We start from the raw sequence: 12,891 nt of genomic DNA on the forward strand, positions 1-12,891 counted from the left end.
TCACTTCTGCATCTGAAGTCCTTGTTAAACAAAGTAGGAAACATGCTAACTGGTTTGATGAATCCAACAAACAGATCATGCCACTCATTCAAAAGAAAAACCTGCTGTTTCAAAAGACCCTGAAAGAAAGATGCACAAGAACAGCAAGGGACAAGTACAAAAGTGTAAAATCTAAACTTCAAAGAGAACTGCGAAAAATGAAAAGCGACTGGTGGACGAAAAAAGCAGCTGAAATTCAGAACCTGGCAGACAGAAATGACTCTAAAGCATTCTTTGCATCGTTGAAGGAAGTGTACGGATCACAGGGTGCCTGCTTGGACCCTGTGAAGAGCATTTATGGCAGTGTGCTCCATACAGAGAAATACACGATAATGGAGAGATGGAAGGAACACTTTGAACTTCTGTTGAACCCAGAAACACGTGCTGAAGATGGAGCTGATAGCATACCTCAACTGCCTATTAGACACTAAATGGATGATTTACCAACAGCAGAGGAACCTGACATGGCCATAAAGAGGACAGGATGCAGGACCTACCACCAGAAGTTTGGAAGTATGGTGGAGCAGCTCTGAGAAGTCAATTACTACAACTTTTCCACAACATCTGGACATCAACAGCAGAAGTTCCCCAGGATTTCAAAGATGCCAACATTATGACAGTGTATAAGAGAAAAGGGGACAGGGCGGAATGCGGGAACCACATAGGAATCTCCATTCTGTCTGTCGCTGGGAAGATTATGGCCCAAATCCTACAGTATTGACTACAGGCCTTTGCTGAAGAATTTTACCAGAGAGCCAATGTGGATTCAGGGACAACAGATCCACACAAGATATGATATTTGCCCTCCAACAATTATAGGAAAAGTCCATTGAACAACGTCAATTTCTTATTGTTACCTTTGTAGATTTTAGCAAGGCCTTCGACACAGTTCATAGAGACATGCTTTGGAAGTTACTGAGACGCTATGGTTGCCCACAGACCTTCCAAGAGTACTGCGCAATTTCCATGATGACATGACTGCTCGCATTTGCAGAGGCGACGGATGCTCAGACTCCTTTAGCGTTGGACATGGTGTCAAGCATGGCTGTGTTCTCGCGCCAACTTTGTTTACAATCTTCCTTGCTGCTGTCCTGAAAAGCATGCCTGAAGAACTCGGTGATCTCTACATCTGAACCAGAGGTGATAGTGAACTTTTCAACCTCAGACGCTTGAGAGCAAAAACCAGGACACATGAGTTAGTGATCTAGAAACTACTCTTTGCTGAGGATTCTGCACTTGTGACCCACAGTCCCCAAGCAATGCAAGATTTAGTGATAGCATTTGCCGAGCCATCCAAAAAATGTGGACTAACAATCAACATTAAGAAGACTGAATTTTTTATTCAAGACACCCGTGACACAAAGATTAACCACAGAGAAGTATTCCTGAATGGTACCCAATTGGCGGAAGTTGAACAGTTCACCTACCGAGACAGTACCATTACGAATTATGGAAAAATCGATGAAGAACTATCAAAACGGACCCAAGCGGCTGCATCAGTCTTTGGAAAATTGAGAGACCGTCAATGGAATCAGAGAGGAATCAGATTAAAGACCAAGATGAAAGTGTACAGAGCTATTGTCCTACGATCACTCCTGTACAGCTCAGAAACCTGGACTCTCTACAGACGCCACTTCAAAAGATTAAACCTGATACAACAAAGACACCTCCGTCATCTAATGGGTATCTTTTGGAAAACCCATGTATCGAATTTTGAAGTACTAGAAAAGGCTAAAATGCCCAGTGCTGAAGAAATAATCGTAACAAACCAACTGAGATGGACAGGACACGCGCATGTCAGACAACAAACTACCAAAAGCAGTTTTCTTTGGTGAGCTCAAAGAAGGTACACGACCCCTAGGCGCATCGAAACTACGCTATAAAGACGTGTTCTTGAGACATTTGAAAAACACTAACCAACTCAACAACTGGAGAAGAAAAGTTGAAGATCAGATAGTTTGGAGACGTGTGGTATCAGGCGCAGCCGATGCTATTAGAGATCAAAGCATTGCTGCTTGGGAAGCAAAAAGAGCGCGACTACGGGCACCACTACTCGGATTTTCTGCCATTAGGTGTCACATCTGCGGCTGGGGTTACAGAGCTCCGATCGGACTCACATCGCACCTTCGACACGGACACTAACCGACCTCCGCGTTATCGTCGAAATCGATGGACTGCCCGATGTATATATATATATATATATATATATGAAATAAAATGGAGGTGAAAGAACCTGAATACTCAACGTTTCGCCCGATTTATGCGGGCTTTTTCAAGAGGAATGGTCATTGACGAGAGAGTCGGAGGATTTTGGGGCTATTTATAATGATGGGGGAGAGCAGCGTGTTTTCCTTATGTAAATTAGATGCTTATATACATTTTATGATTAGAGAAAATAAATTAGAGTAAACTAGCGTAGTGAATTACGTCTAAAAGTTAAAATATCGTAGAGATTTAAAAGATTGCGTCTGGAAATATGACCGTGATAGATCAAGTAAATAAAATGAAACGAGATTACGAAGCGAGGTTTTATAAAATTAAAGATAATTGAATTGGAATAAAATAGCGTAGTAACTGTAGATGGCGTCTAAAAATAAGAATAGGAGGTGATAAAAATGGGGTTTAAAAATAGAATGTGATAAAATAAAATACAGCAAATAAGTAAAATAATAAAAATAATAAAATGAAGTGAAATTACGAATGGATTTTTTTAATATATATATATATATATATATATATATATATATATATATATATATATATATATATATATATATCGAGTTTAACCTGTGTCTGAATTGTTCTCTTTAATAATCATTTTCGACAGATAGGGAGCAATGTGGAAAAAACCTTTTCTTTGTTATGTAGGCTTGTTCGTAGAGAGGACAAGTTTAGTCGTCTGTGTGTGTCCATTGAGAATGCCTATAGCAAAAGGTCTGTGTATTGCCTACGTATGCGCGAGAGTGGGGAAAAGTGGGGGAAAGTTATTACATACCAGGGTAGTGTCTTCGTGTATATGAGCACATGGTGACAACAGTTGTCAGCCCGAATAGGAAGGTACAGACAGTTTGGCTTATGTTATCTGTAGGTCATGAGAAAGAAAAATAGAGAGCAACTCTGTGTATCCTTTTTTACAAAGCAGATCAGTGCGTCCCATGGCGTCACTACAAAAGGGCGATAAATCGAGTAGAGGTATATGTGTGCACTTGCTTTGAGAAGAGAGTTAATGCTACAAGACTGCGCCCTCCACACTGGGAAAAGAGTATTTTAGAAATCTGTGTTCATATGTTTAATAATAAATGTAGGCTTTAAAGTTTTGTAGGATTGCGACTTTCCCTCCAGATATTGTCTACGTTCTTGTAGTTTCATCTGGTGAGATATTCATATGGAATCAGTGTAAGTGTTGATTGGGGAGGGGGGAGGCGACCGCTTGTTCCTGGTCGAGCAAGTTGTGACTAAGTCCTTAGTCAATAGAGTTTGTCTTGATTGAGAAAGTGCATCAGATACAACGGGAAATTTCACAAAGTTTATTTCCTAAAATGTCTCATTTGTAAAAGAAAGAACCACGATTCTGCTTCTCGGCTGACTACAGCCTGGCCGTCTTAAAATCTGATTTAAACAAATACTTGTTGGGCCGTCTGCTAGGAAGATCAATTCCTCTCAAGTGATCTACCCATCCCACCAAATGTTTCCAATTTTCTTGTGGAGACGAGAATTGTCCAACTGACGATCTCTTTAACACTTGTCATGAAATCGACCCAGGCCATTGATATGTGGTGAGCCATTAGCAAAAAAAAAAAAAAAAAAAAAAAAAAACAAATAATTTCACAAACCGTCCTCGACAATCAGTCCGACAGTGACTTTTTAGCTGTCTAGTTGAGATATACTTCTGTTCAGTTCAAAGAGGCTCATCCTCTCCGGCTTTACCTTCTCTCTGAGAAGCGGGTTAGTTTATTGCTGATCGCCCAAGCTCGCTAACAGATAATGCCGACGGAGCTGCTCATGCAATTTATGTAGGCCAGAGTGTGCCCATTCTAGTGTGCTGGTTCTAAAAAATAAAGCTGAACGTATTTCTAACCACGTGGAGGAAAATAATCTATTTTGATACATTTAATTAATTTTTCTCGATATTAACGCATCAACTCAATATAAATGAGGAGTAAGGAGTACATGACTATGAAATGAACAAATGCACTCATTTATTTCTGAGAAACGCCAGGAGTGCCTCAAAGGAAGGTGCTTAAAGATTAATATTAGGTCTGTGACAACAGCATATTCTTTTTATTGTTTTGACTCTTGAGTATATATCCGTTAATATCTTATGTTTTTATATAGACTGATATGGTTATCGGTTGATTACGTGTGTCTAACTGATTCGTATATATACTCGAGAGTAAAAAGAATGAAAAGAATATGCTGTTGTCACATCCCTAATTATTATATACGGAAATTTATTACAGTTAGTGTCATTTTACTGAAGCTCCTCCTACACTATATATGCGTAATACATACTTGGGTACTATTCAAAAAGTTAAACATTATGTCATGTAAATAAATGAATAAAGGTGATATAGCGTTAAACGTTGGGTGCAAAAACACATGTTTCGCATTCAATTCCGGTTAACGACAGGTTTTCCAACAAGAATATATATATATAAAAATAAAGTACCCAAAATAGTTTTATGACACGTTAACCTTAGTTTCTTGGTTAGGAGCAAAGTGTTGCACTTGATTTGTTAGGTCTTCGATTAGTGCAGTAGAAATCTTTTTAGACTGAGGCAATTTTGAATGTGCGTGTTTTTTTTTTTTTAGTATTCAATAAAAGTCGCTGATCAGCAACTCGTTAAACGATTATGATTGTGGACTACGATATAAACATCTATTGTATGAACGATTATTGACTATTATATAAACGCAGTAGAAATTCTCCCTCCCTCCTCTCTCTCTCTCTCTCTCTCTCTCTCTCTCTCTCTCTCTATATATATATATATATATATATATATATATATATATATATATATATATATATATATATATAACTACTTCATTTACTCACATAAAATTAATATACGAAAGTATAAATTTATGCGTAAATTTTAAGTATTTACTTCAAAAGTGCTCAATACGTAAGTAGAGCTAGTTAGTAATTTATAAAATATATATGGCGATTAAGCTACACTGAATATTCGGCGTTTCATCCACTCTAGGATTCGTCAGGCTTATGCGCGAATTCTGTGGTTGTTTATCGTTTTTATATGGTACTCTTCTGTTGAGGATTTTAGTTAGCCAATCAGCTTTCTAGTATCCACCGCGCCCCTTCCTATCAGCCAATATATATATATATATATATATATATATATATATATATATATAGATTGACAATTCATTAACGGGATGAAATGCGGACGCCTCTGCGTACCTATTATATAAAAGATCGTAAACTATTAAATTCTCTCTCTCTCTCTCTCTTTCTCTCTCTCTCTCTATATATATATATATATTAATTATAAATTAAATATATATGGTGATTAAGCTACACTGAATATTCCGCGTTTAATCCACTCTAAGATTCTAAAGGCTTATGCCTTTATATATATATATATATATATATATATATATATATATATATATATATATATATATATATATATATAGACTGGCATGAAATACGGACGCGTCTGTCCATCAAGAGATTTTCATAACTTGTTATATCTATCTATCTATCTATCTATCCAACCATCCATCAATCCATTTTTCTCTCTCTCTCTCTCTCTCTCTCTCTCTCTCTATATATATATATATATATATATATATATATATATATATATATATATATATATATATATCACTCTGAAAAGCAGTCGAGAATTTTTATTTTACTCATACCTAGCCACTAACATGGAGTAAATCAACTTGGATTCTTCTTAAAACCATAACAAATAATACCTACTTGTCTCAGTGCCTTATCACTTATGTAGACAGATTGCAGATAGCTATTTGGGTGGCATAACCTATCCATTGCTAACGTACACACCACGGTGCGTTCACACAAACAGGTGCCCAAACAAACGCGCACATGTGCAATACTGTGCGCGCGGTTTTCTGTGACACTTTACGCGATCCATTTTTGGACTTCCTCGGTATGCACAACGGGCTCGTTTTTAGGCCTGGTGCCATCAAATCACAAAGGCTCCGGTTAATGGTGCCAGCGTTTTAGGGAATCATACCATACTTAATGAAAAGCTTCTCATTACTCAGCATTTATAATTTGAAATCTGCATTGCATATATATATATATATATATATATATATATATATATATATATATATATATATATATATATATATATATATATAGGAGAGATAGACACAGATTAAAGATCAGGTGAAAAATCCTGATAGATATTAATTTGAGATAATACTTTCAGGGTGATCCTAGCCAAAAAGGTAAAGCTCAATATTTACAAATAGAGCAATATATAAGTTTAGTGGTTAAAGTTAAATTCTGAAAATCAAAATATAAACAAATGTATTCGAATTAAGAATTTATTGTTTGACACAAGGAATATATAAACAATTATATAAAAAATAATATAAACAATAATATAAACAATAATAAGAATCAATAAAAATTCTTAATTCGAATATATGTGTTTATATTTTGATTTTCAGAATTTAACTTTAACCACTAAACATATATATATATACATATATATATATATACATACATATGTATATATATATATATATGCATATATATATATATATATATATATATATATATATATAGTAATTTATAAAATATATATGGCGATGAAGCTACACTGAAAATGCAACTGTTGGCACACTTTGCCCAGTTCAAAATAAATGTCTAACAAAAAGCGTAGTTTATCAGGCAACAATATTTGCGAAAGAAAACCCGAATAACAAGAAATATTACGTAGGTATGACTTCCTTAGATTTCAAAACCCGATGCTATGACCACAAAAGTATATTCAACAATAAAAAACACCGTATAAAAACAACACTAGCGAATAAATACTGGGAACACAAAGAAAGTGGACATTCGCCGGTAGTCGAATGGAAAATAATAAGACAAGCTACCAAGTGTAGAGACCTAGACGACCCATGTAGATTATGCCTTCGTGAAAAATTTGCTATCCTGTACTTTAAAGAACCCCAACATCTATTAAACTGTAGAAGAAAAATAGCAAATAACTGTGTTCACAAGATAAAATTTACTCTAGGATAGCGATACAAAATAGTTTTAAAACTAACAAAAACAATAGAAAATAAACAAATAAATAAATTAGATAAACATGAATATACATAAACGATCACACATATATGTATGTATATATATATATATGTATATATATGTGCATATATGTATGTACACACATATATATTTATATATAAACTAACAAAAAAAACACTAATCTAGTTTTAAAACAGATCCTTTGTCCGATAAAATGCATGCCATTGGCTGATAGGAAGGGCGCGGTGGATACTAGAAAGCTGATTGGCTAACTAAAATCTCAATAGAAAAGGAGCACATAAAAACGATAAACAACCACAGAATGCGCGCATAAGCCTGAAGAGTCCTAGAGTGGATGAAACGCTGAATATTCAGTGTAGCTTAATCGCCATATTTTATTTTATAAATTACTAACTAGCTCTACCTACGTATTGAGCACTTTTGAAGTAAATAATTTTATTTGAATAAATTAAGTAGTTATATATATATATATATATATATATATATATATATATATATATATATAGTCTTATTTGTATAGTTTAATTTTACTGGGTTTATATAATTCAGTAATCGTTCATATACCAAAAAATTTTAAGCCAAAAAGAGATGACTTAAACTGTAAGCTACAAAATTATCATATTTTATAATCGAGCATTCATATACTGTTTTAACAATGTATTTTTTAAAGATGATCTTTAAAAAATACTTTGCAAGGATGCAATAGAGGTAAAATAGTTTCGTTTGTTTTCTTTTCCTTATAAGGGAAATGGTTTCCATAATGTTTTATTGTAAAAGTGTTTTTATTCAATAAGTCTGAAGAAAGGCTGTTCGTGTGAAAATTTTCAAACGACATAATGTTTGAATTTGTCCGAATAGTCTTGAAACAATTGTAACTATCAATGAAATGCACTATTTGTTGCTATCTACTCATTCTTTGAATCTTGATTTTTGTTAAACCAGTATATATATATTCTTCTCTATTCTATCTATTCTATCTTCTATCCATCTTCTCTTCTCTATTCTATCTATCTTCTTCTATCTTCTATTTATCTTCTATCCATCTATCTTCTAACTTCTATTTCTTCTTCTATTTCTATCTTCTTCTATCTATTTATCCTCTTTTTTCTTCTATCTATTCTATTCTATCTTCTTCTTCTTCTTCTTCTTCTATATAAATAAAAGGAACTAATTTTTTCCCGTATGAGTTTGATCTTAATAGGATTAAAAATCGAGACATTACATGCAAATCTATTACACACAAGCTGCAGCACAATATCTGAGGTGTGTTATAGGCATATTAGCTTTCCATAACGTCGCTGATCGTAGATTCCTATATTTCATCAGGTGAGAGTTCGCTGCAAAAATCGCTTAGGATCAATGGAAGTAGTAAACTCTTCTCTATCTATAAGATTCCTCCTTCCACCGCCACCCATTTACACCGGACTTGACCGTTCACAGTAGAAAATTACGAGAAAACACCGGTTTGCGTTCGTAGTTGCTTAATAAAAGTGGATTGGCATACATCTATTCTAACGGCTACTTATTCCATTTTCTTTTTTTTTTTTTACATTTTTTTAAATTTATTTATTGTTCTTTTTCTTTTATTACCTAATCCAGTGGGTACTTGCACCATCTTTCCCTTTTTTGGTTTTTATTTTATTGTTTTTTTTTCTCATTATCGTTTACAGTTTACACAGAGAAAATCGCGTTTATTAAAAAAATAAACGAAACGAACTAACCTTTTAAGGTGATACTAAGGTGGACGGGTTAATTCTTATTAAATTAGTTACTTATTCATTATTTATTTTCTTAACTGGAAAGCTACTATGACAGCGATAAATGCGGTCTGTAACCGATATTTATAATCTACAAAACTAAACGAAACGAATTGGAAAATAAACACAAAAAATACAAAAAAAAAAAAAAAAACTACGGGTAAATATTTGGCAAAAAAAAAAAAAATCCGAAAAATGACATACTAAAATATATTAACCATATTGGAATTTTGAAAGGTAGGATTCTTCAAGTTTCTTTTTGGGGTTTATATTCGTTGGGATTTTTTTTCGGTTTATTTTGTTTTGTTTCTTTTTTACAAGTACTCTGCGTCTGTTACGACGCTACTCGGCTGACACCCATGATTCCCGGTCTCACCCGATCCGTGCTTGACGGGAATTCACTTTCAGTTTTGGTTCACAGTTTTTGCCAGGAGGAGGGGGGTAAATGCAGCTAGGCATCGTTCGCGGCGCGATCACCACAAACGTCTGATTGGAATATCCCCTTTAAATGGGGAGCTGGTGTCCACCCCCATCGTCTTCGGGAAGCCAAAACTGGCCCGCATTGAAACAAAGTAAACAAGCGCCAAAAGACTGCCTGCAGTAATTAAAAAAAAAAATGACACGTCATCGTAACGACCCCGCGATGACCTCATTAAGCGGCCAACTGTCAATCAAACCTCTGGGACTTTTTAACCCTTAATTTAACACGCTTCTCAATTCCTAGGTGGTTGCCTATTTTTTCCCTTTCGTTTCCACCTTCGCGTCAAGGCTTCGGGGTTCAATCCGATCTTCCTACTAAAACTTTCATTTTTTCTTTAACACACACACTACAAACACACGAGCAACGCCGGGTACCCACCCCTAGTATATATATATATATATATATATATATATATATATATATATATATATATATATATATATATATATATACTTAGTTATATTTTTTTTTGAAAAAAGCATTCCAGAAGAGTGCTCTATTATTAGGGCAAATTCTGAAAACAAAAGCATACTATTTTATTTTTATTTGCAGAAAGTTTAGATGAGATAAGTAATCGGTACCGTCAGATTCGAACCTGTTAATAAGGGATAGTTTTTGATACCTATATCAAACTCTCTTCAGCCGATACTTCTCTCCCCCCCCTCTCTCTCTCTCTCTCTCTATATATATATATATATATATATACATATATATATATATATATAGATGGATAGATAGATAGATATATGTATGTATAATGTGTAAAGTTGTATGGTATTTCACGCACGCTTCTAGAAAAGTATTTTCAGGATTATATGGTGGTGTAAGAAGCATATTAAAACGATATTGTTTTTATTTTAATTAACGCTGCCCAAAGATAAAATTTCCAGTATTCTCAATGCTTTTCATTTTAATTCATTTCGCCACGTTTAGCGATTAAGAACGGCGTATGGCTCGAAATATCAAAATAAAATATAACAAATTAAAAACAACGATATCGTTTTTATCGTTCTATCCCACCTATAATCCTTAATATGTGTGTGCAGAAAGTTTCTACCAATCTGCTCTCTGTATTTTGGTCTACAGACTTAAAACTTCCTATAAAGGTGGTTTAGACGTGTGGACCAATTTTGATTTTGTTTTTAGCAAATAAAAATAGCTGCGAAGAGGTGAAAATTGAAAATAATTATTGACCTTAGAAAGGGGGGGTATACATTTGGCTCTATGTAGACAATTTTGAACTACTTACCTTTTGATTAGGGGGTTTATTATTAGATACTATTGTATGGGATGATACTCTAGGGCCATTGGTTGCAGCTGCAAGGGCAGATTTAAAAACCATACATCATCATCATCATCATCATCATCATCATCATCATCATCATCATCATCCAGAACACTTAGCAACGGTTCTAACACGGGATCAACTATTCTGACAAAGTAGATGAGAGAATTACTTAGCTGTAACGCGGAATTCATACTGAAATTACTCATATTAGCATATTAGGTACAGCTATTTGCTATTTGCTAAAACTTGTGGGGACCAAGCTGCTGCTCAGTTACTTTGAACTTAACGGACTGAACATACAACTCTCTCACCTTCTTTATTACTCTTTTACATTAGTTGGTGGTAATCCTGAAAGCGGCTTTAGTCTCAATAATCTATCAGGTTGAAAGCAACGGACAAAAGTTATTTTGTGTGCAATGGCAGCAGCGCATTCCGAAGAGCTGGTTACTTTTAATGCATCTAAAACTAAGCTCCTATCTTTACATCATCAACGCTCTGATCCTCATCTGGCATCAATTGAAATTGATGACTCTCGTCTAGGGGAGGCGCCATGTTTTGATAAGCTTCTGGGATTGACCTTTACTCCTGACCTGAAATTGAACACGTACATCAAGTCTGTTGTCAAGGTCGCTGGTAAAATGGCCGGATTCTTCTAACGCTCCAGAAGATATCTCACTGCTGATGCAATTCTCTATCTATATAAAAGCCGAGTACGTCTAAGGATGGAGTACTGCTGCCACATCTGGGCAGGAGCTGCTAAAAATAACCTATCCTGCCTTGACAGGGTACAAAATAGACTTCGTGGCTTAGTGGGGAATTCCCTTTTCTCTTCCCTGCAACCTCTCTCCCACAGAAGAGACGTTGCGAGCCTGTCTTTGTTTTATCGTTATTTCCATGGCAAGTGCGCGTCTGGGCTTCAATCTCTAGTCCCCTCTCGCCAATCTTTCATGCTAAACACCCGTCTAGCTGAAACCACTGTCAATAATTTTCTCCACTCTTTATCTGTGCCTAAATCAAAACGTGGATTCCATTAACAAAGCTTCTTTCTTAGAAGTGCACGCCTGTGGAACTCTCTTCCGTTCGCCTGTTTCCCACCTGACTATAACTTTGATGTCTTCAAGTCCAATATAAACAAATTCCTAATAAACCTCCCCCTTAAGTAAGACACTTTATCAATTCTCCATTACTAACGATTACTACGATGTTATCCCATTGATTACTGTACACGCAATAATCCTTATCCCCGAGTGGCTTCCGGGCCTTGATAAGTGGTGACTACCATGTAAAAAAAAAAGAAAATAAAAGAGAACCACGGCTGGCTGTTAAGTTTTTGTTGGAATTTTTTCAAAGGTATGGAGCGGTCTATACCTACAATTAACTATTCCGTCAGGTCTGATACACTTTTTAAACATGAAATATGAGTGGATCTGTAATAAATGTACGGAAGCTATCCTAGTCAGCCATAGAGTATATAAAGTACGATGGAGAGGTACGTCTGAGGACATTACATTTCGTTTTTATCTTAACTGATACAACTGAATGGTCGGAAGATCCCAGTGAAGACAGAACAGATGATCATAGCTCAGGGCAAGTTGGGAGCAAAATGTCTAAGAGACTTGCATATTGACCGTCAGTTTCGGGCACACGGGTGGGTTCGTGAACAATCTGTGTTAGGTCATAAGCAATGAAAAAATCGGGACAGAATCTCCCCTCATTATGTGTCTTGTTTGGGTGGGCTAACCATTTCACATTGTGAACATTGAAGTCTCCACAGACGTGAATGTTAGCCGAAGGATAAGCTGACATGATGCGATCAATTTTCTTAAATATGCTATTAAAGATAGTCACTCCGCTCTTTTGGGGCGAGAGAGGGAAAATATAACATAGTGATGTAAGCAAGTGCAACCCGGAAGAGAGATGGTAGTTGGGGTCTACGTTGGAGTTGGAGTTATAGATTTAATTGTGTATTTTTTTCTGTGACTTTTCATGATGGAGTCTTAGGATTTGTGGAACAGATCGACAGATTTGGTTAGAGTAGGATAAAGAG

The 12,891-nt window shown here is 35.4% G+C and overlaps 1 protein-coding gene across 1 annotated transcript; it reads left to right on the plus strand.

The window, feature by feature from the left end:
• The first annotated feature begins 1,298 nt into the window (after window positions 1–1,298).
• LOC145293339 (uncharacterized) lies at window positions 1,299–1,874 on the plus strand. The gene has a single exon (XM_080139982.1). The coding sequence runs from the start codon at window positions 1,299–1,301 to the stop codon at window positions 1,872–1,874; it is 576 nt and encodes a 191-aa protein (XP_079996108.1).
• Window positions 1,875–12,891: the final 11,017 nt, after the last annotated feature.

This window comes from Euprymna scolopes, chromosome 14 (assembly GCF_053919585.1).
Source record: "Euprymna scolopes isolate OS-2025 chromosome 14, ASM5391958v1, whole genome shotgun sequence".
Lineage (NCBI taxonomy): Eukaryota > Metazoa > Mollusca > Cephalopoda > Sepiida > Sepiolidae > Euprymna > Euprymna scolopes.

Bases quoted from the DNA above. Each gene is read 5' to 3' on its own strand.
- LOC145293339 (XM_080139982.1), top strand. From the start codon at position 1,299: ATGCAAGATTTAGTGATAGCATTTGCCGAGCCATCCAAAAAATGTGGA.